The 27,898-nt window shown below is 41.6% G+C and overlaps 1 protein-coding gene across 2 annotated transcripts; it reads right to left on the reverse strand.

Annotated features, from left to right (window-relative positions):
• ANKRD29 (ankyrin repeat domain 29) lies at window positions 1–27,898 on the reverse strand. Of its 2 annotated transcripts, XM_041477745.1 has the most exons (10): window positions 27,861–27,898; window positions 22,112–22,222; window positions 20,313–20,411; window positions 18,509–18,607; window positions 12,217–12,315; window positions 8,845–8,943; window positions 3,047–3,145; window positions 2,479–2,574; window positions 1,314–1,412; window positions 1–129 (listed from the first exon to the last, which is right to left on the reverse strand). In XM_041477745.1, exons 1-10 carry the CDS (start codon window positions 27,879–27,881, stop codon window positions 46–48), a joined length of 906 nt encoding a protein of 301 aa, XP_041333679.1. In that variant the 5' UTR covers window positions 27,882–27,898; the 3' UTR covers window positions 1–45. The 2 variants fall into 2 exon arrangements, with proteins under 2 accessions (XP_041333679.1, XP_041333680.1); XM_041477746.1 differs by lacking the exon at window positions 1,314–1,412 and having other exon boundaries at window positions 46–129.

Consider the following 27,898-nt stretch of genomic DNA (forward strand, 5'->3'; position numbering starts at 1 on the left):
GGTCAGGGCACATCTCTGTCAAACTGCATCTGCCGTAGGGATGCATTAGCTTTTCCTTTGCTTTTCCTTTGCACGGAGGAGTCGGAGGATGCGTTCATTTTTTGTTAGTTCTGCTGGTAATTCATTTGCCTGGAACAAAAAACCCTTGAGGTTAGCAGAAATGAAAGAGTATTTCCCAATCATGATTGAAAGCAGTACACTCTAGAGAAGATCGTACTGGTCATTATAATGACGTGGGTTTTTTCTAGTGTTGTCTCCACCACTGTTGAAGATATCTTAGGAAACCATCTTTCAGTGTTCAAGCCTCATTTAAGTCTTCAAAACAATCCCAGAATGGAATTTGAGTGACAGCTTATTTTGTGCTGATTGTCCAGGTAAATGCCCTTGGGTTCCCTATGCTTCTGCTGCAGAAGTAAAGGAGAGCATAGCTGCTGACTTTTTGGGGGAGATGGGGCAGGTCCTTATGTACTAATGTCCATAAAACTCTAAGGGGTGACTTAAAATCGTGTTATGCTGTAAGGTTGGTAATAGAACATGAGTTTGTTATTGCTTTTTTTATTTCTTGAATACAATTTTGGTAACACAAAGCATTTATGATGAAGCTGCTTCAGAAAATCAATAATTCTGTCCTGCAAATATACTCTGTCATGCCAAATGGCATGTTGTTTACAAAAGCTAAAAAAAAGAAATCAGTAGGAGAGGTTTCAGCCACACACTTTCTTCTACTGCACACCCCTGCTGCTGTAGATCATTATCAGTAGCAAAAAAACCTTGTGCATTTTCAGGTTATATTATAAACCCAAAATGTCTATTAACAGAGACTACTGTGTGAGTGACATTAACTGTGCTGCCATCAAGTGGAATGATGCAGAAATTAAAAGCCAGAAATTTTATATTAAATGACCAAAATATTTACAACATATGTCCTGGATTACTTGTTTTACAAACTTTCACTCACGCAGAAGTCAATGCCAGACTATTCATTTACAGCTTAACAAACCCATATCAAACCCTCGCAGCAAATAGTTCAGAAACATGTCAGAAGAAGACATATTCACAGAATAATTAAGCATGTAATGTTAAAACACTTCACGGGATAAAACTGTGGTAAGTTTTCTATAGAGAAATTGCTGCTATCAAAAGAATGCAAAACTAATAAATAACCCTAACAGATCTATGTAAGATATGGGAAAGGTGCATTTAAATTGGGATTTTTTTATTCTTTTTTCTTGTATGGGCAATGCCCTGAATTCTACACAGAAACATGGGCTGCCCCACCTTGATGGCACACATGATGGTGAGCCAGGACCTACCTTGTTCCTCAGGCATGGATCCGCTCCTGCCTCAAGGAGCAGTGCCACTGTCCTCACGTTGCCACTCAGGACGGCTGCATGGAGAGCAGAGGTGCCATTCTAGGGAATGCCAGTGGAGGTGTTTGCACCATGCATGGGAAGAAAAGCAAAAGGCAGTGAAACAAAAGGCTTGTAAAGAACAGACCTACCAGGGAGAATGAAGTAACATGGGAGAGATTAGGTCATCAAAGGCATAGGGTCTGAGTTAGGGTGCTGGCAGCCCCGAGTGGGATGTGAAGGACGTGATTTTAAATGCTTTAATAAAAATGAGAGTCAAGTTCACATTACCACAGCAGTATTTCCTTTTAATAATCAGCCTTGGCAATAGATCAGAGGTGACATGAACACAGCACTTGTTTCTGCCCAGCAAAATCAGTCATTAACAAGTGAAACAGAAGCACAAGCAGTAATGGAAGCCATCTGTGCATTTTATCTTCTCTCTCTGATGATTAATGGCCTCAGTGTCAGGCAGCTGAGAGGGGGTTTTTATGGCTGGCCTTTTGTTTGTTTGTGGTTGCAAACTGACAGTTCAAATATGTGTGGAACTTATTTCATACTCAAAATTAATAACTAAGTTGATGCCACCTACATTTTCAAGTACATTAAGTTTGCCAATCATTTGCATGCACAGAGGCTATCAAAATAGGTGATTTATGGACACATAAAATTAGGTCAGCCATTAAAAAGCAGCTTCCAAATAGCTGTTATTTTTCAAGTCACTTTATGAATTCAGAGGAAAACAAAATCAAGTAGAGAATCTGCTCACAACAGATCTTTTAGGACACTATTTTGCTGACTAAATGCAATAGAAGGCTGGGTATAATGTTAAAATTGTATAGTCAAGAGTAATCTACTTACAGTAGAAATAAAATTGAGTGACAAAAAGCAGAATTTCTTCTGTGACACAATGTGCTTCCTCATTCCAAGAATTAAATAATTAAATTCACAGTTTTGTTTAAAAAGATTTGTGAGTGGTATTAAGACTAAAAATCTTTTTTTCTTGACTTTTTTTTTGGCTCAAACTTGTATCATCTGGCACTAGAGTAGTCATAAATGACAGATTTTTCATCAGACCCTTCGTCTTCTTATGTTGTGCCTAAAAAAGTCTCTGTGTTTCACTACTAACCTTCAGCAGGCCAAGTGTGGGAGAGAATTTCAGCAACTCTTCTATCACATTGTTGTAGCCTTTAATGGCAGCCTTCAGTAAAGCAGTGGTACCATCCTTTAAAAAAAGAGGAATGTCAAAAATGCCTTGCCTGCATTCCCCTTGCAGGGGAAGATGGAGGGGAATAAAAAGCTGGAGGGAAATGCCAGCTCTCCCCACACATCTGAGAGGAGAGTCTCCTCTGCTCATCACCTTTGAGGGAGCACCTCCACAGCATGTGCTGCTGGTTTTAGGGTACCTGGAGGATTGTTTCTCTGGTGGGTGAAAACTTCAGGATGAAATGAACCAGTGATACCATATATAATCTTTGTCTCTCAACTATGTGGACATTTCCATTCCCTTATTCCAGAAGGTCCCTCCAGGAAGCTGTCCCAGACACAGCAGGGAAAAGGAAAGGGACTGTGGTGGGACTTTGCAACCTGACAAACAGGATGGACTCTGGAGGCACCAAGCCTCCATCCAGGCAGACTTACAGCCCCCAAGTGAGGCATTAAGCTGCAGACAGAGCGCAGGAGGAAGCGCTACTCACATCCCGCGCGGCGTCTCGCTCAGCTCCCCGGAGCAGCATCACTCGCACCACTTCGCTGTGACCCATCTGCGAGGCAATCCACAGGGGAGCTGTCCCGTCCTGCAAACAAAACATGACTGCTGATGGCTTCACTTCAGTGCCCTCTGATATTTTACTGCCCAAACCTACTGGATTTGATGTATATCAATTACTCAATCAAATCTTGCAGGGAGACAAATGCAAAGCTGTGTCCAAACTCATGTGGTAGGTTGGTATTAAGTTAGGACTGCTTCAATTTGTGGAGTAGAGCTCCTTTTACTGCCTTCTCTTGCATAGTTTGCCAGAAATATGCACTGCTCTGTGAATTAAAGCCCAGTAAGGCACCAGCCATGCCTAAAATACACAGGGAATTTTGAAACATAAGGGCTAAAGGTATCCTGTGTACTTTGAACTCTAGGTGATTAGACAGGACAGAGGACAGAGACAAACCTCAGCATGCACAGGCAGATTCTGCAGCTGGGTGCCTGCACATAGGGAGTGAAAGTTGTTTACAGAAGCTAGGGAGCAATGCAAGGTGATCACCAACTATCAGTATTGAGTTACATTATCCACCCTCAGGGAACTGGGTAAAAACATCCTGCCTTACGGTGAAGGTAAGTATTTCACAAATTTTATCTTCAAAACTCCACTAGAAAACAAGGCAATTATCAAGGAGTCCAGCATGAAACAATCTGCTTTGGAAAAGTCCTATGCAATCATTATTTGAACACAAAACCTCAGAAAATGCACATTCAGAGTAAGCTAAACTTTGAGATGGATTTCCCTCCCAAAGGCAAAAGTGAGTTGAAGCACTAGAAGTATTTCTCACTGCAAGTAGAATTTAGGTTTTTTATGTCTTTTCCTCTTTTTGATTCTAAATGGCCTGATTCTCCAGACTCCAGCGGTTATGCAGTGCCAAACTAATTTTCATGGGCCTTTAAAAAAGGCTTTGCCTGTTTGGACTTTAACACAGAAGTGAGACCCCACAAAGCAGGGTGCCTGCTTCTGCCTTTAGGGCTTGCCAGCTCCCCTCACCACCCTCTGGAGCCTGAAGGCTTGGCTTGAAAGAGGAAGAAAAACTAAACTAAGACTTCAAAACTAGCCTTAATGAGAAGTTTCAGGAGAAATCAACTTTTTACATTAAATAAGATATTGCCACCTTAGTCAAAGAAACAGTCTCACTTCCCAGTGCCACCTGAAGATTCCTATGACTTGCTCATGCAACCCAGGAAACCATTGTTGAATCAGTTCTCTGCTTTTCATGGACTAATGAATTAATAATTTGAAAGAAACACAAAAGTTATTTCTTCTTTTGAAATAATAATCTGGGCTTCCCTTTTTCTGATTCTGAGAAGGAACAAATGCACATCCTGAGATCTTCAGGCTTCTCAAATGTTGAAGAACAAGATCTTTTCCCACCCTTGTATAATTTCTCTATAAATTAACTCATTGAAATTAGTGACTGAACTCACTCTGGTATATATCCTGTAAATACAAGTGTTCTTTGTGATTCAAAAATAACAAAGGCTCTCTTGTATACAGAGTATGTAATGCTAGTTTGATGGCAAAAACTGTCCCTCTCCAATTTATTTATTTTAGTGTTTTCCCCACCAGTAAGCTGGCACTTTATATTTTTCTAATCTCCCCCCACCAGAGGGCTCTAGAAAATAGCAATTGTTGCATTGAAAAAGCCTGTAAAACTTGGAAAATATCTGAGAGCAGCCTACACAATTTAATCTGCATGAAGAACCAATGCTGTGCAAATCCACTCTTGTATTTACACAAGCAATGAAATCACAAGCTCAGCATAGCAAATAAAGCAGCTTTTGTTTACTCACAGTGAGTTTGTAGGAACAGCCCCTATTTTCAGGTATGAAAAGGAGCAAAAAGAGGTGCAAATGTTGAGTAATATAACTGCTACCGTTAATTGTCATTAATAGTATTGCTGTCAGACGTTATCCTCAGCACCTCAGCTATAGGATAGAGATAAAAGCACTTTATAAGGAAAAGTGACTGCATTGAAGGACTTAGCCTGAAGAGAAGAAAGATAGTGAAGATAATGATGGGCTCACATTGACTATGGTCAGCTTCTTTCTCTTAGGCAAACAGCATCTAGCACTCAGGTTTATGCAATTATCTATGATATTTATATGGAGTAGATGAGCTTTCTGTCCATTTTCATGTTGGTGAACAACACAAAGCAGATACTACATTTTACTAAGAGATCACATGAGAATTCATGTGTAAACAGATATTAGGGCTTGGAGATGAGTCAGGAAGGAAGCGAGAACAGGGAAAGATGCAGTTCAAAAGCTACTCTCCTTTCCTTGTCCCTCTGCCCAGCCAGCAGACTGCAGATCACTACATTCCTAGAATAATTTTAAATATGCCATATGTTTGTAAGGTGCTCTTTTTTTCCACATTTGGTTACAAGCTAGTATATATGGACACTACCTTATATATCCAGAAGCCAGAAGTTCCAAATATACTCTGACTGAAATTATTAATGTTCTTTCTCCTACCCATTCACCAATGACTTCATCTTGCAGCTTTGAATCTCAACTTTTGCTTATGGCTTGAAGTTTTAGAAAAGGTCAGATTTGGGTGGGAGGTGAAAGAGCCCTCAGATTTCCAGGGGCAGGCAAGCCCTATTCTCAGGCTACTCAGTATCATATCCTCCACTGCTCTGCCTATTAGTCCACTTGCACTACTACAACTAATTTGCCAATAGCAAATTTCTTGCTTGCTGAAGTGTGGTTTTACTGGCTTACATGTATGTGTAATTGCATATCAAGTGCTAAGACAAAAGTCATTAATTTTCAGGTTATTTTGAATCTGCTTAGCCAGCCAGAATAAAGCCTGTTGGGACACAGACTGCCAAAACAGCATTGGCAAAGAATCTTACAGCTTTGTTTTGTAAGTTGAAGAAGCATAGAAACATCTCCTGTAGCAGGCTTCAGACATTGCCCCCAGCTCTGTCTAGACAAAAAGATGACAAAAGAATTCCTGCCCAGCTCCTCAATTTGGCAAGAGCAGAAGGCAATTACAACCCAAGAGAAAGGACATTGCCAGGGAAGAAACTTTCCAGGAAGCTTCACTATTTGGTCTTGTGAGAACTGAAGGGCTTGCACGTGGACAGCCAGGATGATCCAAAATGCTCTGTGGTGTCAGACATACCCCCATGGGATGGGAGGTGGGATACCAGGCTGAGGGGGAACCGGTACCCACCACAGCAGCAGCAGCAGACATAGAAGGCAGACACGTGTGTGCAGGTCTGTGGCTTAAGCCACCAAATTCCCTAGGTAGAGAGGAAAACTTGGACACCATGAGGAAGGGGAAGATGAACTCACACCTGGCACCCTGCAGCCCTGTATTTGAGGTAATGTTGCCTGGAAAAGTTTTCTACCACAGTGAGAGCAAGGTAGCTCGTAAATGAGAGCAAGAGTTGTCTGGCATCGAAACCGCTCCTTCTAGAGCTACATTCCTCATGACCAACACACCCCCTTCTTACAAAGTACAAATCCATTTGTTAGGAAGAAACAGACTGAAGTCCATCCAACCATTACTTGACTAATTAAACAGTAAAAATGTTCCATTTGTTAAGGAAATGTTTCAGATTACAGTGGGTCCAAATACAAATGCCACGCACTTATCCAGGCATAATCTTAGCAGGGATCGGAGGTACCCTCAAGCAAGGAAGGTCTGTCCTGCTGGAGATGAAACAGAGGAGCCAGGAGGAGCATTCACACAGAGACTAGTCTTTGCCTCAACTAAGATTTAAAAATGCCTCGTGAAACATTGTGTTGTAGAAATTGGATTAGAGAGCTAAAAAAATAATGTCAGAAAGAATTAGCTGCATTATAATGACAGATACAGAAAGCAGTTTTAATGGCAACAGGGTTCAGCCAGATCTAAAGATCCCCAACCCTATTTTGACTTACTCAAAAGGCATTAATGCATACCTTGGTCCCTCCTTCTACATTGAAACTTTAGACTTAATTAACAGCTTTTAACATTTCTTAAGCTTTTTCTAGGGAGACAGTGTGGAGGCAACCTAGGAGCAGCTAATCATCAATTCAGGGGGCAGCTGCCAGCACAGCTCTGGTACTCAGAGGTGGGGCTAGGGGCAGCAGGAAAACTGTTTCAGTTAAGGCCCTTAAAATACTAATCCTTTTTCCACAGCTAGGAGTGTGCAAAGACCTACACACGCAGAAGCATATAGATCAGTGTCTGTTGCCAGGCTATGATTTGTCAGGCTTTTGGTGCAGATGAAATGAAATACTGCAAATACCTGGCAGAGCTTGTCTCATGCCACGTTGTCCACTGTAATTAGAGTTTTCACACTCATTTGCTCTTGCCTGCTGCTTTTTCGCTTGCTGCAGTCAGTGATCACAGCCACCTGGCTGACATGCATGACTAATTACAAGGACAAAACCTTATCCCATCAATTTCAAATGTGCAGTGAAGACCCAGAACAGCTACCTTGCCTGCAGGGTTTCAGCAGAACACAGGCAAGGGTCTCTTCAAGCAGGTAGAGATTCCTGAGAAGCTCCATCTCTAACCAGACATTTCTACGTGCTGGGTGTAAAGCTAGCTGTGCAACTCCACCTCTAGCTGTTTAGGTGCTGATTTTAGAGTCAAGAAACAGCTAAACAATTAAGAAACCCTTTTATTTGGAAAGCAAGAGAGCTTTCATACATGTCTCTGTATACCACCTATGTTTACCTATCTCACAGTTTTAAAACCTAGAAAGCCCCTTGCACCCTTACCTAACTCCACCATCCAGTGATGCACAGTGGACCCAGCCCCAGACCTTCTATCAGGAATCTCTGAACCAGCCACAAATCTAGCTCACACTTTCCATTTAATGATCAAACAGCAGCCCTACTGCTTGCAGAGGAGCTAATTTCATGGTTACAGCTGCCACTGGTTGTATGTGTTAGCAACATCAGGCCCACTAGAGTGACTAGCTGAAAATGGGGAGAAAAGCTTTCCATATGTATCAAGAACTTCCAGAGATGAAGGCAAAACTCATGCTTGAATTTCAGAGTGCACAGAAATGACACAAAGTAAAACAAACAAATAAACAAAAGTTAAACTAAAAATAAAAGGACTTGTCAAAGATGAACTTTGACACCAAAGCCACATCCGAAGGTCTGGAGATTTCAAATTTAGTACTGCCTCCTCCCAGAGTGCCCAGATTTTCAAAAGCTTTTCAAATAATTTTCAAAAGGACTCAGGGATGTTGTAGGCTGTGTAGACCCTCAAAAGTAATGTACAACACAAACAGATTGGTAGTTGCAAGAGGCAGTGGAAGACCCTTACATCAACATTCCATACTGGATGGAGGATGCGTGTGGTTCTAACCCGTTTAAAGGAGCAGTCAGTGGTTTGATTTGTTCTAGAATCATAGCATCCTTTAGGCTGGAAAAGACCTCTGAGTCCAACCATTAACCCAGCACTGCCAAGTCCACCACCAAAGCATGTGCCCAAGTGCCACATCTACACTGTCTTTTAAAAACCTCCAGGGATGGTGGCTCACAGGCTGTAATGTGTAGATGTGGAGCAGAGCTTTCAGTTTCAATTCTTTCAGAAATGACTTAGGTATTGACTTCAAAATCATGTTACCAATCTGAACTAAAACACAGAATGTTGACACAGCCACAAACTGCCTTCCAATGAAACAGCTTCACGGGAACCAATGTCTGGAGAAAATTCCAGTGTTCATTTTCATAACTGTAAAATTAGAACCCAGCTCTGCCCTGAAGTGTTGCTCATACCTGTCGTGGTTGGTTGACCTTTGCTCCTGAAGAAAGCAGCAATCGGATGACATCCAGATATCCTCCTTGTGCCGCCAGGAAAATTGCAGAAGCTCCATCCTAAGAACAAACACATCAGTCTTACACTGCATTGAAGTGATGCCATTTTTCCACACAAAACCAAATCAAATTGAATTAAGTTCTCAGTCTTTAGTCATTATGCTTTGCTACAGCAGATATACAGCCATGCTCAAGAAATAACTACCAAAATGCAAAGTCTAGTTCATAATAAACTGTGGCGACATTTTCATTCAGTATGCACAAATACTGGCTCCCGTCATATTTCAAATCCAGCATTAAATCCTGTGTCTGGAATACTAAGAGTCTAGTCCTTTGATGTGGGATTTGCATTCTCTGAACCTGGGAGAAGCAAAAAAAAGAATGATCAAAACAATTCTTATCTCATTTGCTGTGCCTATGTTGTGCCAAAGTAGAATGCAATATGGTGATTGTTTACCCAAAGTGATGGTGTTTTGTTTCCTTGGCCTATCAGGGCCAAGCATGTGTGTGTGTGTCGGGACTGTTGGCTGACAGTCACGAGATTCTGTGCAGTTGAGTGCCTGGCAGATTCAATTTAGATGTAATGTAATATAATGTAATGTAGAATAGAATAATATAGTATAATAAAGACAGAGTGATGTAGAATAGAATAATATAGTATAATAAAGTAATTAATTAGCCTTTTGATATCAATGGAGGCCTCCTCATCCTTTCTCCCCCTCGTCAGGGTTGCTCTGTTTTACTATACTTTGAGGCATTGAGCTACATAATTAGAAATTAGCTCCTGTACAGCAATACAGGTTCATTTAGCTTTTATATGATCATGCAGAAGTGTTCTGCTACATGGTGGAGACATGTCAGGTACTTTGCAAGATTACAGACCCCAGCACTGAAGGCTGCCCTTGAGGCTGAACGAGTAAGGCCTGTGCCATACTGCTGTGCCACTTCAGAAACCACCATGCTTCTGCTCTGGCACATCTTGTAGAAGAGCCTTCTCCTGTAATATAGTAATCTAAAAGTATTTAGTAGCCATATCAGAAACCAGAATTTTCCTGCAAAAAGCTTGTGAAAGAATAAATTGTGAACAAATACAGTGTTGTATTTTTCTTTGATATGTCTTTCATATGCAGATATTCTCAGAATTTTACTTCAGAGAAACCCCTTCCATAGGAAAAAAAATTGAAAGTCATATTTCATTAAGTGTTTTTGATGGAACATTTTCAAACAGCATTATAATCCATCTAACCAACTATAAGCAGAAATCTGTATTGAGGGTGGGACAGGTGTTTACCCATCCTACATCCACAGCACTAAGCACAGGATGTGCTAGGACAAGTTTTCCCAGGAGGTGAGAATCTTTTCGTTTAAATAGAGATGGGAATTAACCCCTATACTGCATCTCAGATGTGCAAGTACACCTCTCATGACAACTCAGGCAGGTGCTGATCACAAAATACAGGGCATTTTAGTGGAAGCCTGCTGTTGACCTTGTTGGCATATCACTATGTTGGGACTAAATGCTGTTGTCTGCAGAGAGAGCATGTGCAGCTACTCCTCTAGCTGAAAAACTCAGCACAGACTTGGTGAAGCATGAGCTGAATATAGTGCCCGAGGGACTGAATTTAGGATGTTTGACATTGATTTCAAGACAAATGTCCTGGTAACCAAAAGAGGTCTCTGCTGGAACTATTAATGCCTGTCCCTGGGCCCTCTGATGGGCTGTTTTCTCTGGTTGCTGTATGAGTAGATGAAAAAACTTGGCACTACCAGAGCCAGAGAACACTCTCCTCCAGAGCCAGAGAACACTTCAATTTAGAAAGTAAACAAGGTTGTGTAATATAAAAAAAGCTCTTTATTATAGGAACAATCAAGATGGAGAACCTTGCATTCACTGACCTATTTGATTTGAATGGATGCTGTAATGAGAATGCTGTTTTGAGGCTATAAAGCATTTTTGCAAGAAATACTATTTAGTTAGAGTATTCTTTTGTCTCTTGCTCTCCTGACCCCTCACATGAGTCAATTTAAGATTAAAACATCAATCTTGATGGTTTTGGGAGGAGTATCCAAATGTATGTGCAAAATCTCTCCCATTTGGCTGCCAGTGAAACTGCCATCCAGATACCACTTGACAAATGCAGCTTGGCCCATAAAACGAGCTAGACAACACTTTTTTTCAAGAGATCATATTCTTATTTTGTTACACAACTCTTTCTGGCTGGCTTTGCCCAATGTCTGTGAGCAATAAAAGTACATTTTAAAATCCAATTGCAAATATTGCTCATCTCCAGAAGAGACAACAAGGAAGTTATTTTACTGCCTTGACCTCTGGGTAAGAGTCTGCAGGTGTGGCAGCATAGCTATTTTTAAACTGAGTGGCAGCCCCTGGGATTACCCTGCAAAGGGATGAATCACTGCCCTCAGATCAGAAAGACAATTTGCACAACAGCAAGGGTGGTACCTTATTTATAAATGAGGGGTGAGGCAACACTGAGGTGGGGATCCCCCTATGACCACTTCTGTAGTCACCAGCTCTCAGCTCCCCTGCAAGCCAGCAGGGAGTGCAACAGCATCCTGCAGATCCAAAGCCAATGGAAACAGCTGAAAAAACTCATATATCTCAGAGAAACAACTTCCTCTTTGTCAGTCTTGAGTGCCCTGGGGTAGGAAAGAGTGGGGTGGGAAGCAAAGGCAAAATCTGCTACTTGTTTCTGTTGAATGCTGAAAAGCTCAACTTATCTATGTCTCTGTTGGAGTAAATTAAATCCAGAGCTTCATTGGTACAATCCAACTTTCAGAAAAGTCAACTAAACGACATCAGTTCAGCCACTTTAACCTTACTTTGCCCAAAACACTGGCAAACTGAAGATTCACAAATACCAAATAACATCATTTTAATTGATATTTTAAAAAAACTGCTTTGATGTAATTTAAAAATTTTAATTTTTGCTATTCTTTCTGGCAGAAAACTAATGTACTTCAGAGGCTCTAGAGCTATTCACTCTCCTGCAAATCATGGTAGAACATGACATGCTCTTTCATCCAAGGCTAATGGGTAGCACAATCTGTTCCATATTTGGTACATATCCTCCATACAGATCGTGAACCAAAAGGCAGCCAAAGAATCTTTTCTGATTTTGTGCTACTTCTCTCAGCATCATGAAAAGCAGACAGTTAACAAAATCCACATCTTGGAGGAACAGAATACTATAAAACTGCAGTGTTTGGCAAATGCCTGTCTGTGCTGGAGCCAGGGTGTCTGCTGTTGTCCAAGCAACAGCACATTTGTTCCACCACCACCATTGTCAATATTGTGTGCGTCAAATAACTCACATAGAGTTGATCGTGAATGTTGGCGCCGTGCTTCAGCAGAGTTTCCACTACTTTTGCATGCCCGTACTGACAGGCAGCCAGCAGAGCTGTGCCTCCATCCTGTGAAAACAAAAAAGAATGGGTACAGTCAGGTGAGAGGTCAGATGCTGGGCTGAACTTCACCATAAAAAAAAAAAAAAGAGCCAAACTTCAAGACTTTTCAGAATTTGGCTCACAGCAGTTCTGTGATGAGTAGCTACTGAATCTTTTACGACTTTAATGCCAAGTGTTGACATGTAAATCTTTCAGCTTGGCTCTGTCATTATATAAATTTTTCTCCTGAGTTTTTTTAGGGAGGGAAAGGAATGAAGAAAATTCTGTTTTGCGTTCCTCATCTTCTGCCTTGTCATTAGAAGCTTTGTTCCTTTCACAGCTTCAAGCTCCTCCACGTTTCTTCCTTTTACAGCCAAATTCCTCATGCCTGTCAAACTCTTCCACCAATGGAAGGACAGCACACCTTTCCACTGCTCCAGAGTCTGTTGATCATCTGCTCTTCTTTGGCCAGAACCTTGTGCCCTGTTTTGTCCTGCCTCTCATCGGTAGCTTGTTGGCCTTGTCGGAAGCTGAGCAGAGAGGAGGCATTTTAAAGTGTGCTAGCTGACGGTGAAAGTGTGAGTCTGACCAAAGGCATGACCACCAGTGAAAGCACTGTTACTGCTGTGCTGAGAAGCGATCCCTGCAAGTGGGATCAATCCCAGGCAGCTAGAATTACTCCACATCACCACTAAAGGGAGACCTAGGCACATGCATCAAACCTCCTTGTAGAAACGTTCCCTTGGGAGCCAACTGAGAAGGGAAACACCTCAGTGTCACTGGTGATTGACTCCAAACCAGCTCAAACTGAGACAACAAACGTGGGTCTTGCCATCTTAAATGTGCTGTGCCCCACTCAGAAATTACCAGTATTTCAGACACAGCTATGCAGAGCAAGTTCTTGTCATCTGCCTGGGATGGCACCAGGCCATAGTGCAAAGATGATGCACACCCCAAAATGCTCCCACCACAGGTCTTCTCTCTCCTCCCTAGCCTTCTCCCAGTCTCAAGCCTCTCCTTCACAAAATAATCTAAAGTATTTAATCTAAATGGTTTCTAGAGCTGCTATTAATGTGGACACAAAACTGTGCTTTGGCCTAGACTTGTTCTCTGAAACAACCCCAAAGTTGTCTGAAATTTTCCACACAGACAGATATTCACAACAGAAGTTGCATCTTGAGTGACCCAATGTATCTTTTATAATGAGAAGTGCCAATCAAATTTATTAATCAATGGTGCAATTTCATGGCTGTAATAGCCTGGTGAAAATTCAAGCTCTGACATGACTGAACTAACCCTCAGACACTGTTTATAGCTACCCCCAAAACTGCCACAACATTGAAAAGAAAAGAAGGCTTGGGTGTCAGCAAAGCCAGAGATGTGAGGCTGTTGTGTGACAGCCTATTAATTGTCTATTAATTCTGGATTATTTGACTAAGTACAGTGTGTAATCAGGTCAGTGGAGTTAAGTTTCTCTTATGAGAAATTAGACTTTCCTGACAAATTAAACTACTGTAACTTAATGGGAACTGCTGGAACAAAACACAAAAGCAATCACAGTTGTTCTTGGATTAAAAAACACCTTATACACACTTAAAAGACAATGGAAAAGCTAATAGCTTCATGTAACCTATTTCCTCTCCCCAGCCAAGTGAAAGCCACTTTGTTCAAGGGGTGATTTACTGGATCAAAGGGCTATAAACAAAACAAAACAAAACAAAACAAAACAAAACAAAACAAAAAAACCCAGAGAAATTTTTAAAGACGTTTTCCCTGAACAATGTTGAGAGAGAAAGGTTAGTGAATCAAGAAGAGAAACTATGCTATCCAGACTGAAGGTTCTCTGTGGAGAGGCATGGAAGGAAAAGTTTTAGGAAGCTTAAAAATATTAAAGTTCCATGTATGGACGGTAAATAGACATGCTCAGTTGGTTGCATCTGGGAAAAGTTTGTTTACTACTTTATGGTCAGGCTTTTGTTTTCTAAAATTCTTGTTTTCTCCACAAACTCCTGTTATTTTTAGAAGATTGTTTGGTTATTATCATAATTTCCATAGGGAACCAAGTGACAGGTCCCAAATAAAAGGCAGGCCTGCAGAGCTAACCCCAGTTGGCACAGCAGAGCTGAAGCGCAACACTTGGAATCCCAATGTGTGATCCCATCTGGGGAGATGTGACAGCTTGGGGTTTAAGAATGGCAACATTCTCTCAATAGATGTCTAATTAATTCAAAAAGGGGTTCCTGACCAAGTGTTTGGTTCAACCCAGTGAACAGTTTTAGACAAATTCTTTTTTTCTTTGCAAGAGTAACACAATTCCAAAATACGTCATTTGGATCTTTCAGACTAAAGTGACCAAGTTTTCCTAGATCAGTCTGATCAGAGTCCAGGGGTTAGAAGAGGATCATTGGATGGTCCCCAGTTTCATCTGTCCACTCTGAATCAAATATTTACTGAGGCAGAGAGAAGTGGGTAACAATTCCTGGGCTCAAAGACCTGGTCCCTGATCAGGAGGACAACTGAGCTCTAAGACCTGCTCTACTGTCTGTCTGATATATAAGGCTGAACACATTCAACAGAAGGGATTGGGATTCCTCTGCATGCTCTGAGCTGGGGGCACCACTGTGAAAAATTAGATTTACATCTTTCTGTAAGAAAGGGAAGCTGGGGGCAGGAAACTTTTTCACTGACCATGTGATAAGACAGCACTTAGTTAAATCAAGGAATTGTCAAACAGTGCAATGGTTTATTACTCAGTCCTCCTCTTGCCTTGAGCTTCCATCTGGTTTTCTCTCACACTTAACTCCAGCAAGCTCTAGCTGAAGACCCCAATGCTTTACAGACCATAGGGAATGCAGATAAGTTGTGGGGAATTAAAGAAAAAATAAATTAAATGATGGAGTTTTAACATCCCTTTCAGACATGTGATTACCTCTTTCCTTTTTGGCTTCAGCTGAGATAAGTAAAAAGCTGAAGCAGCGTCTTTGGTACTGGCAAGCCTCTTGGAAACTCTGAGCAGGGCAGCAAATGGGAGCTGGCCATGTGAGCAAGCACTGAGGGGCTCCTGGGGCTATCACCCCTTCTGCAGTGGGCAGGAGGCCACTGTGCAACCTCTTGGAGATGGCACATTGCCTTGGGTTCACTTCTTGCTCATATCCTGTTTTCCTGACACAATGAAGCTTCTATTAATCCTGCACTGCAAATATTTCCAGCTCAGATAGGAGCTGGACTTTTCTCAGCTACCTCTGCAATTCTTCCCCTGAAACTATTTTTCTGCCCTCCCCAGGGTCTGCCCTCCTCACTGTCAGCACATAACAGCAGCTGCTGATCTGCCGTGAAAATACTTGGAACAGCAGTACTGGGTAAGACCACACTAAGTGGTGCAGACTTCTCTATTTGCTGACCCCTTTCTTCTGTCATCAACACCTGAAAGAGCTTACAATTGTACCTTGTTTAACCATCTCTTAAAGGTGGTACAGAGGATGAGAACTGATCTTCTGCAATCACTGCCTGCTGAAAAACAGCCTCTGACACACTGCTCAACCTGCAGTACTGCTTGGAAAACGTGCCACCATGCTTTTAAAGATCTCACATGCTAATCACATCTATCAGAATAAAGAAAAGAAAAATTCAACCTATGTTAAATATTTATATGGATGTCAGACTGGGACAGTGCAGAATAATATGAATGAATAATATTGTATGTAATAATTATGTAATAATTAACCTTCAATAGTACTATTAATTCTCTTTAGAACATCAGCATTTATTGCAAATTACTTTATTACAGTATTTTAGAATAGTTTTACTTTTCCTGCCATAGCAAATATCAATTCTAATGATACAAGGCTTAACAAGAATTGCATGCCTGTATTAAGATAGTTCTTCAGAATTCTCATATATGAGTAACAAATGTAGTAATCACAATTTACAGATAAGTACATGAAAAAGATGTTGGGCTTTGCATTTCCTTAGTTAAGTCTCTGTTTTCTAGGATACATTCAATTTGTGTGCTTATTCCAAATTCATGTAGTAATTTATAATAGAAATATACATATTCTTTGCAAAGGGATTCATTTTGCAGTGCCCTTTAAAAGCAGGATCAGCCGTATCTTTTCCAGTGATGCTCCCAGATGAGTGTCATAGTGAGAAAATGCCTTGTCCCTAACCTGAAAAGGTGTATTTTATCAATTATATTGTTTCTGGGGTTTGGGAGGGATAGAGGAGCCTGTCACCTTGGTCACCTGTTAACAGAATAATGGAATTATTCCAAGCTACGAAAACCACATTATTAAATCAGAAGATTGAATTGATACAGTGGAAGATGCGGACTGTCCATGCACTACACCTGACTGGTGCCTCCTGCTCAGGCACACGCTGGGTGATGCTGCTGGAAAATCATCTCACATGCACATCACACACCAGCTTCCCATGTTACACCCATTGGGAGCTGGTGATATCTTTCAACCAGCTTGTCTGGATGTATCAGAAAGCTGTGGCCTGGAGAGGAAGAGCAACCAGCAGCTTAAAAGATGCTTGGGACTGGCATATGGGCCAAGTCAGGTCTGGGTTCAGAAGCAGGGTTAGGCAGGAAAAGAGGGTCTGGAATGAAATTTTCAAGGTGAGCAACAGTAGACCCCAAACTTGCATTTGTCCAAAGATGGAAGCCATTTGGAGCACCTGGACATAGGAGTATTCTTTTATAATTTAGATTTTTGCTCTCTTTTATCTGTCCTAGTGTTTCACATAAATATATTTTGCATGCTTCATAAAAGATTGTATATTGCAATGAAGGATCAGACAATTTCAAGCCTGCTGTTCACCTCCTGGATTAAAACTTGGTCTCTTCACAGACTCCTAGTTCGCAGGCTGTGGAAAGACTGAGTGAAGATGTAACTTCAACTAACTTGAAGATGTCTTTCTAGACAGAATGAGGTACTGAGCCTCTGACTTGCCAGCTGATTGCAAGGGAAGATGACCCCTCTGAATCTTGCTAACCCCCACCCATATCCTGAAATAAAGGTAATTTATTTTAATGTGCAACCTTTCCCAAGAAATTTGTCCCACATGCGATTATCCAGCACTGTAAGATACAGCTGTTGTATTTAACACTGCAACCTCCTGCACTGCCAACTTTCACAGCTGCACTCCATGTTGTGCTAAACAGCCACTACTTCATTCATGCTTTCACTACTGGCTGCTGCTGTGGTCAGAGAGTTGCTCACCACAAGCACAGCTCCCTGGGGTATCAGAATCCTACTCAATGGGCATGTGTGAACGCTGGCCACAAAACAACAGGATTTTTAGCCCCTGGAGCATAAGGAGCTGAGTTTCTGCGGTTCCATCAATTCCCTTGTATTTAGAGCCTGTATTTCCGGGGACTCCAGAAAACTGGTATGGGTTGAGAGAATCATTCAAATCACTGACTAAAATATCTTGAGAAAATGATTACTGTGGGGTAAACAACTACTGCTTCTTCAAAGATATCACTAGGGATCCCAGGATAAGTGACTGACAAGTGTCCTCCTCCGAACACTTCAAAATGCAGCCAGCACATCAAGGACAAGTGTACTTATTGAAAATATGTTGCTTTTCCCCCGTTTGCTGAAAGCAGAGGTGCTAATACTGGCTTGGGCAAAAAAAACCTGGGTTGATGTACTGCTGCCAGTGATGAACTGCTGATCTTGCTGCTGTTGACAGCATGAGGGGTGAGCTTTTGGCTCTTCTAACAAGATTTTGGAAAAGGACCTGCCTGAACAAAGAAATAAAAACTCTGAGGTGCATTTCATCTTCTTGTCCCAGATGGGAAGGTGGGAATTTAGGGGGAAATGAAGGCATTATATTCTTATGTATCTAATGGTGGCATGTCGGGACATTCCAATGTTGATGAAATGTAAGTTCTATGCAACCAGAGTACATAAACACCTAAATCAGGATCCTACCTGGTATGTGCAAAGAGACCCTTTGATCCTGTATTGGAGGATAGTTTATGAAGAAAGACTGATATCACTGTCAAGGGACCTTGATGAATTTATGTCATTAAGTCTAGGTAGGAAAATCTAGTCTAAAGTTAATATATCACCATGTGTTGCATTACTCAAAAACGTTCACATGAGGAAATTTCATCATCTTAACACTTCCCTGTCATGTTTCATGTGAATACAAAAACCCAGCCTTGACTGTCAGAATGTATCAGCATGCAAAAATAGACCCATCATCTTACTTTATTCTTAAATTCAGTGGAGGCTCCAAATGAAAAGAGAAACTTCACTACATCATTGTGGCCTTGCTGTGCAGCAAAGAACAGAGAAGTTGCACCTGACTGTAAAGGAAAAATGCATTAAAATAGTAACAAACACATAACACACTTGACTGAAGTATAGACATTTCAAATTAAAAAGTATTGAGCTCAATCACTTGAGTATCAGCTGAAAAGACATGATGAATTTGAAGACTCCAGAGGACACCAGGTATCCTAACTCAGTCTTCTTCCCATTGCACTGAAAAATCTGTCCAGCACCATACATTTGGGAGGGAGGGGAGGAAAGGAAGGAAGGAAGGGAAGGAAGGGAGATAGATGCAGGCTTTTTTTACTTTGGGCTCTCTTACCCCATGTAGAAAGTACAGGAATTGGGAGCTAGATGTGAAATTCACTCCAGTGTCCAAAGCCTTTACAATAGCATATGGCCCCACTTAGATAATTTCAGAGCCCACTCTCCTGGGCACATTTATGGGACTCTCATTTTCCTGAGCTTCACAGCAACTTCAGAGAACAAGAGCACTGGTTGGAGTAACTCCATTTAGTTGCAGAACAGTGCCATTGGTCTTTAGCACTTAAACTTCATCTGTTTTGCTCCCTTTCTGCAACAGAGTGATTTTGGAGGCTTTCAGTGTTTTTCTTTTTTGTTGGCTTGTTGAATCAGTATTTCCTGAGTGATAATCAAGAGCAGCTCCATAAAAGTGTTCTTAACTTTTTCTTTTGTTGCTTCTTTCCAAGCAATGTTTACCTAAGGGAAGGGACGTATTTAAGTACATGTTTTGTTCGAACAGGACCCCACTGAAAGACACCGACAATCATGGTTAGAGCAAGTTTAGGCCAGTAAGTGCAAAGACACCTACATCATCAAACAGGGCATTCACTGACTCAGTAACTTGCAGATGTCAGCATGAGATTAATGCGTTGGTTCCAGGTAACCAAGGAAAGTAAGAAACCTTGGCTTGTACCATTTGAGCAATGAGCACACTGCTGTCCTGCCACCATTGCATGACCTGCCACCATCCCATGTAGTTTCATGCCCTCCTTAAACTGTTCTTCTCTTAAAACCAATGGTTGTCCCACAGCAATTCTGCTCTTTGCACAGCCAACATGCAGACCAGAGCAACTGCAATCCTTACAACTGCCTGCATGGAATATGAGTGAAAGGCAATGTCCCAAAAAAATCAGTTGCTGATGTCCCTTCCATGCCGATGTCATGGTGCAAGACACGTCTTGAATGCCAAGCAGAGATGCAGGAAAGGGTATGGGTGATAAAGCTGTGCGACTGCTAGAAATGAGTTGGCTCAGACTAAAAGGCAGAAACTCCAAAACATACAAAATGAAAAAAAATCCCTCTGCTAGAAATGGCATCCACTCTGTTTTAATGACCAGGCTGCAAATCAAAGGTAAAGGTCTTCTTATTATTTATCCCATCTGGAGATCTGTAAACTGTTGTGCCAAAAAGTAAACCTGCAAACACATAAATGGAATAACTCTGGGGGGTTACATCCCAGATGTAACTGACCCTCACCAACCAGATGTGCTGAAGATGCTTGATGTGTTGTTATAAATGTACCTCTGGCATCTGATTTTCTATTGTAAACTCCAGATATCTGATTCCCTGATGTCCTCGGAACAGAAGCCATTATACATGTTATAAATACACTATACAGCAAGTGACAAAGAAACAACTGGCAACAAGCAGCAGACAACACTCTTATTATTTGTAACAAACCAACAGTCACTTAATCAAGCCCTGTTTGAATCCTACCTCTCTCTGCAGATTGATATCTGCTCCTTGCAACACCAATTCCCGTACACAATCTATGTGGCCATAGTAAGAGGCTACCATCAGAGCTGTTGTGCCAAGCTGGGAGTAAGGAAAAACAAGTCAGTACCTTCAACAGACACCTACAGCAATGAATCAGGCTGTCTGGATGAGACAGCATCTCTGCCAAAAAGCTGGAGGAAGCTTATGATATCTTATTGTCCCAAAATAAGTGCAACAAGTATAAAAAGAATGGGGTTTGTTTCTAAACAGCTTTTTTTCCCTCTCTTTTTAAGCAGAGAATCCCAAAGTTCTTTTCATCATTTCCAGAAGAATAACCTCAGACACAGGAGCTGAGTGACTCAGCTGAGTCACTTAGAATTCTGAGTCATAGTCAGGAGAAGGGGCTGGGTGATTTGAACAGTAATTCCCTATCCAAATAATGAGAGCAAACTCACTCAGTGACTCTTCACATTATAAGAGAGAACTTTCTGTACAGAAATCTGTGTTCAGCTCCCTCAGTACACTATAAGGTCACTTCCAGGGAAAGAAGTAAGATTTATATGTATGCAGTGCATGGACAATATGAAGAAACCATGTGCATAAGGATGAAACACATCCTTTAAAACCATTCACACACAACAGCTCAATTTAAAGAAGGAATGGGTGACATTACAAAAAGCAAACATGAGGTCTTAATTGTAAAAAAATAATTTAGTCTAGAAAATGTGTATGTCTGATACAATCATTAATACAATGCAGTGTGAAATTTCTTGTCCAAAGTTAGCCTTTTTTTGAGAAAAAATGAACAGTAGTGATTTTATTTTTTCTTACTGATCTCTGTCCTTTTTACTACAAGTCTCTATTTGAACAACCTTCCCTCTCTTGTCAGAAGGACAGTCATAGCACCAGCTCCAGAAGTACTGTAGGACAAATACTTGCCTACAGGGCAAAAATGGAATGAAAATGAGAAGATACGTTAAAGTCAATGGGCTTAGAAAATCTCTTACACTTTGAAGGTATTCAAAGTGAGAGAAGCTGTGGCAAGTTCATGTTTTGGTTGGAAGTGGCATTAATCCTTACCAACACCAGCATGACTCTGTGTCAGTCAGTCCCAATGCCACACAAAAGAAACCTGGAACTTCTCACCCTCCTTTTCCCCTTGCTCTTTGACTCAGATTAGCACAATCAAGTATCTCACCATGCACTGTAGGCAGAATAGAAAGACCTGCTCATTATCTGTGTTATCAACCCATTTCCAATCTCAAAACTAATTTCAGCCCATGTCAGTCACAGTAAGGAATGTGTCTGGGCTCCTCTTGCTTGGCAATCTTGTGCCTTCATGTTGCTGCCCAGTCCAGAGATTGGGTGGAGAGGAAGAATTTAGGAGGCCAGCAGTTGTTTTAATTATGAGGAGGTCTGTTAGCTGACAGAATCACTGCTACCTGGGCTCAATTCAGCCAACTCTTTGCTGTGATCTATTACTACAATGACATTTCTTTGCAAAGAGAAGCCTGAGGTGCTAGGATGTGTGTTTTTAATGTCAGCACCACAAATAACTGTGTAAGACACATTTTTGAGTGCTGGCAAATTCTTAACCCCTTGCCACTAATGTAAATCATCACACTATTTTATCTTGCGTTTCAAGCTTGATTACTGACAGGAGAAGGTTTTCAATCATCCTGAAGTACCATAAAACATTCATATGTTTCATGTTAGATCCCTACTACACCCTCTGCATGGTGGGCTATGGAAAGTGATGCAAAATGAGTGCTGTGGCTGTAGGTGCATTGCGTGCATACGCTGTCTTTGCAGTCCACATCTACTCGCCCACTGTTCAGCAGCAGTTGGAGGAGAGCCAGGTTTCCTTTTCTTGCAGCCCAAAATGCAGCATTGGCAAGTGGTGTTTCTTTCTGGTGGAAAAAATGAAAAGAAAAAAAAAAAAAAGAAAGCAGAAATAAATCACTTTGGGAAATACACTGGGCAAGCATACACATTGCATACATTCTGCATTCAAGACAGGAAAGTTTCAGCTTAATGTGCTGTTTTTTCAAACCCCCAGAGCATGGAAAGGAAGCTAATTTAATTTCTTTTTGCAATTAAAGAGACCAGTCTTCCTGTGCTTCCTCATGTTATTTCAAGTCTTCCTTGTGTCCATGGCAGTCTCTTAGATTGCTCTGTAATAAGAAATGATGATGATCCAGATCCACAGGGAAACAGCACACGGAACAACATGCCCAGTGATGCCTGTATTGTCTGCTTCTATGGTGGGGCTGGCCACACTTAGGCTGAAGCATCCTGCTGACATGTCCTGCTGCAGGACATCCTCTTGGTTTTCAGATTAGCTCTCTGTCATCTCCTTCTTTGCTGCACACAAAGTTCCAATACAGGAAAAGTATTGCTCATGCATCTCCCAGACTGCTTGTTCAGTCTCCTGCCTGGAATTAACACCCTGGGACTGCAGGCATGTGCAATATCTCCTGGGCAGGAGTGAATGATGACTGCTCCAGCACAGGAAAAGGGCAGAATGAAAAGACATGGACTTTGCTCCCACTCTCTTTACCAAATTGATGCAGACAGCTGCCAATATTCTGCCTTGACAGGTAAGCTCTGTCAGGGGTGAAGTGTGGGGTAAACACCATGATGGCAATGATATGTATCCTAGAGCAGGCTCATGCTGTTGATTTTTTAATAAGGGCCCAAACCACCTACAGAGGTGTAAAACATCACTCCACCAATAGTCACACCAAAGCAGAGTCAAAAATACCCAGGGGCATTGCTTTGCAGCGAACCCTGACTTCAGGATAACCCAGAGAGAGTGCAGAGTGGATATTAAAGTCAATAATCCAGCTTCAGAAATTACATAGGCACTTCTTGTCTAAATGTCAATGCACACATGTAATGTGGCAGGGAATCAGGATTCAATAGTTTTATGCTTTATAATTAAAATGCACAAATACAGCACAGTTTAAATTGCTTCCTTCACTGACATGAAGACAATAAACTTTGCAGAAACCAGCAGACACATGAATCATGAATCTGAATCTATCTCAGGTCTGTCACACTGAGCACTTCCCATGGATTCCATTTTTAATATTAATAGGTTGGAAAATTGGCAGCTGTTTCAGATGAGAGATGTTCCAACCATTCAATAAACTATAAGTCACTTCCTATAAATTGATAGTGGTATTTCTTGTACCAGCACATGCAGGGGCAGGAGTCTGAAAATTTTAGCAAGCACAATAAGCGAAATTCTGATCTTCTTTTCACAGCTGTTGCATTTCCCTGGAGAATGTGTAGATAATGTTGATTAAGGTAGAGACAGCAGTTTATACCCTCCTTGCTGGCAACACTGTAGTGTCTTCCTATCTTTGCCCTTAGAACCACTGAAATTTCATGTAAAAGCAAACAATTGACCTAAACACACAGGGCTCAAGTTGCCCTTTCTGCTCTGATTTATTAGATAGATATTTATTTATAAAGCTGGCAGGAATATTGTCTTATTGGCTTTGTTATTATGATATTCACTGGAAAGCTATTGCAAAAGAATTATGTTTAGACTTTACAAAATGGACAATCAAATTCTTTACCTTTTATTGTCCCAAACTATGCCTTAAAGTTTTAGAAGATTTAGAGGTATGGCAATACATCCATAAAGGGACATATTTATTTAATCCACTCCAGTTTTAACTACAAGGGCACAGTAGCAGACTGAATTTTATTATGGCTCATCATACACCCCCACTTTCACTGGACAGGTGACCTAGAATCCATATCCAGGAACTCCTTACCTGCTCTCACCAGTTCACGTGAGAAGAGAACTAAATGTCCAGTGTGACCCTGGACGGAGAAATTCAAAGTCTTTGGCTTTATGAGTCATAAATTCCTACCTCTTTCTTCTCTCCTCTAAGTCCTACAGTAGCCCTCCAGCAGAGTTGTCCTTATACTTTGGATCAGACTCAAGGAATGGAAGAATTCTTCAGTGCACCAAGGACAAAAACCAAAGTTTTTTCCCATTTGAACTGACTCCTATTAAGCACTTTTACTTCTCCTTGTGCTCCTGTGTTGCTTGGAATCCCTTGTATAAAAAGTAGAATATACAGCACACTCAGACCATCAACCATCCAGTGACTGTATTAAAAAAAAAATCAGATGCAAATCTGAGCTATTGTACGTGTTAAGATGAATGAAAGTGCAAAATAATTCAAATTATCTGGGCACCTGTCAAGTACAGCCTCATTGTGTGTACTGTGTGGCAGTTTATATCCCTGGATCTATATCTCTGTGATCTTCATTTTTATCAGCAATACTGACAGCACTGGTAGGCAAAATGTAAGACAGCACTTTGGGGTTAATATTCCAATTAATTGAATTATTTTTTAGCAATAAATGGGTTTGTAGCTGCAGGATGTGACTGCTGTTGTTCGGTTGTGAACTCAGTCATGTCTCATCAGATACTTCCTAGGGAGAGGTAATGTTGAATGTCAAAAGATTAATCAGACAAAATTTTTATGTAATTCCTATCATAAAGCTAGTCTGCTCCCAAAGCATCCTCAAAGTAAACAACTGATCCTCAGCACTGACAGTCTGGGAGCAGAATGTAAGAAACATTTGAAAATTATTAGCTAATAACTTTCATGAAAATTGCTTGTTTCATTATGTCACTTGTGCAAGCATCAGCAACTTTCAGGATAAAAGTTCCTTCACTTCATCAAGTTCTCTAAAATTTTATTTTAAAATCTGGCTGTGCTAATAATTTTGATTGTTTGTATGCTTTTATGAGAGCCCAAAGATGAAAAGCTGGCATTATATTCATGCTGTATTGACATTGGAAAAAACACTTTTTCAAAAATGGTCTAGAGGAAAATATATATTATAAATCTGACAAAACCATTTCTCTGCAGGGATACAGAAAAAAAAAAAGAATTGTGCTAAGGTATCTGTGTCATTTCAGGAATATTGAGGGGGAAAATATAATTTAAATGCTGTGACCACCAGCTCCTGCTCCCTGCCCTACCTTTGATTTGCTGTTTGCAGAGAAAGCACAGGTGACAGTGGGGTGACTGCTGAGGAGGAAGAGTGCAGTTCTTAAACAGGGAAAGGAAAGGGGCAATAGACAAAGAGAAAGAAAAGAAAGGAGAAAGAGAACACTAGTCCACCCATTGGCTTGTTCCCTGTGCTGGCAAAACACAAGAAATTTCCCTTTTCTTTCTTAGTTTCCAAACCAGTCCTAATGGGAAGGAGGAATTGAGTAAAAAGTTTAAAGAAGAAGAAGAACTGAAATCAGGATCAAGCATGATGGAAAAGGCTAGTGCAACTTAGGAGCAGAGTTCTCTATTAGATAGCAATATATCCTACGTGAAGGATCCTGATAAAAAGGAAAGGTGATTCAATATATAAATGTTGTTTAGTCAGGCAAAATGTGGCAGAAGAGAGGACATTTGTGTGAGAAAGAAAGATAAATGCTATGCCATGGGTAAGTAGGATAATAAGATGGAAAATGTGAACAGCCTGTGGCAAACAGTAAGAATCCAAGTTAAGTTCATGATCTGAGAGAAAGAGAAAATGCCAAACAAAATGTCACAGGAAAGGGAGAGAAAACAGAGAGAGGGAGGTATGGTCTGCAGTTCTTCAGAGAGAAGGGAAAGCAGTGAGCTACTTTGAACAGGAAAACTTGAGGGAATACAATGTGAGAAACAGGACACAGAAAAGGAGCTGATAGGGATAGAACAGAAACTAAGACCTGAAGAACAAGTTAAATAAACAAGGAGGCCAAAAAAGTATAAGAAAGAAAAAGAAGCTGGCATCACCAGGAACATGGGGCTGTTAGGGTGGATGCTTGTGAGTAATGAAGGTGGGAAAAAACTCACACAGAATGAAGGGATAGAAAAACTGAAAAAAAAAAAAAAAGAAACAAAAAGAGGTGTGAGACCAATGCAGGACCAAAAAGGGGATGACCACAGAGACTGCAGTCCAGAAAGCCAAGTGTATCCTGGGCTACATCAAAGGAATCAAGACCAGCAGGATGAGGAAAGTGATTCTCTCCCCCAATTCTGCTCTGGTAAGACCACACCTGGAGTACTATGTTCAGCTCTGGGGTCCCCAACATAAGGATGTGGACCTGGTGGAGCAAATCCAGAAGAAGGCCATGAAGATGATCATGAGAAAGCACCTCTCCTATGAAGACAGGCTGAGGGAATTGAGGTTGTTCAGCCTGGAGAAGAGAAAGCTCTGAGGAGACCTTAGAGCAACCTTCCATTGGCTGAACGGGACCTGAAAGAGGAGAGGGACTTTTACAAGGGCATGTGGAGACAGGACAAGGACAAATGGCTTTAAACTGGAAGGGGGTAGGTTTAGGGTGGATATTTGGAAGAGATTCTTTACTGTGAAGGTGGTGAACACTGGAACAGGTTGCCCAGAGGAGCGGTGGATGCCCCATCCCTAGAAGTGTCCATTGTCAGGCTGGAAGAGGCTTTGAGCTGCCTGGTCTAGTAGAAAGTGTCCCTGCTTATGGCAGAGGGATGGAACATGATGATCTTTAAGATCCCTTCCAACCCAAGGCATTCCATGATTTCACCACCTAGTGCAAGACTGAGCTACCCCTGGAGCAAAGGTTCTTTGCTGCCTCCACGGGAGGGCTTTAACTGCAGGTGGGAACCACCTGCTGCACCACCACTGAACTGACACGGTGACATCGAAGCACCAGCATTCCAGGGGGGAGATATCCTGACAGGAGAGAGGCAAGTACAGGGAATAATCCATCAAATCAAAAATTGCAACACAAGCAATATGGCAAAGGACTGGCACTGAGTTGTTGATCAATAAGAGAAGGGCAAGCACAGCATCCAGAAAGTGCATAACAGAGAAGATGTACATCCATCATAAATATGATCTGTTAACATCATTAGTAAATTGCTGCTTGCTTCCCTCTTTGCCAAATAACCTTATTAATCCTGTCCTTACATTAAAAAACTTCTTTAGGGCAATCATTTGAAATGACTGCTCTTGCGTGGGTTTGGATGGAAGAAGTACAAAAAGTGACGGGAATCACAGCTGGCAAAGGGAACGAACCAGTGTGGCTTCAGTGGCCACCACAGCCTGAAAGGAAGAGCACGGATAAAGACTGCCTCCTAACTATTACACAACCAGCACCAGCAGAGATGGTCGCAAAAGTGAGGAGGAGGCTCCTGACTGCACCAAAACCCAGAGCACAGAGCCCGGCCACCCCAGAGCCAGAGTGAAGCTCCGCGGAGGCTCGCAGTTTATGTAACACAAGGCACGCACCCTTCTGGGGCTGTCAGCTGTGAAAAGCGCCCGCTCCATCAGCCGCCACCGCAGCACTCCCGGGGCACCGCAAAGCCCGGGAAGGACGTTACTGCTCTCTTTCCTTCCTCCCTACACCACCCTCGTTTTTCCTAAAAAAATAAAACAAATCAATCCCCAAATCACGGATACGACAGAGCGCTCCACGGGCTGCCGGCATGACAAGCGCAAAGCGGGAACCCAAAGGCGCATCCCCCCGCCCCTCTCCCCTTGAGGCGCCCGGCTCACCTTGAACGACATCCTGCACATCGCAGCGCTCCGCCTCC

Source organism: Pyrgilauda ruficollis, unplaced genomic scaffold, assembly GCF_017590135.1.
Source record: "Pyrgilauda ruficollis isolate IOZ18807 unplaced genomic scaffold, ASM1759013v1 scaffold41, whole genome shotgun sequence".
NCBI lineage: Eukaryota > Metazoa > Chordata > Aves > Passeriformes > Passeridae > Pyrgilauda > Pyrgilauda ruficollis.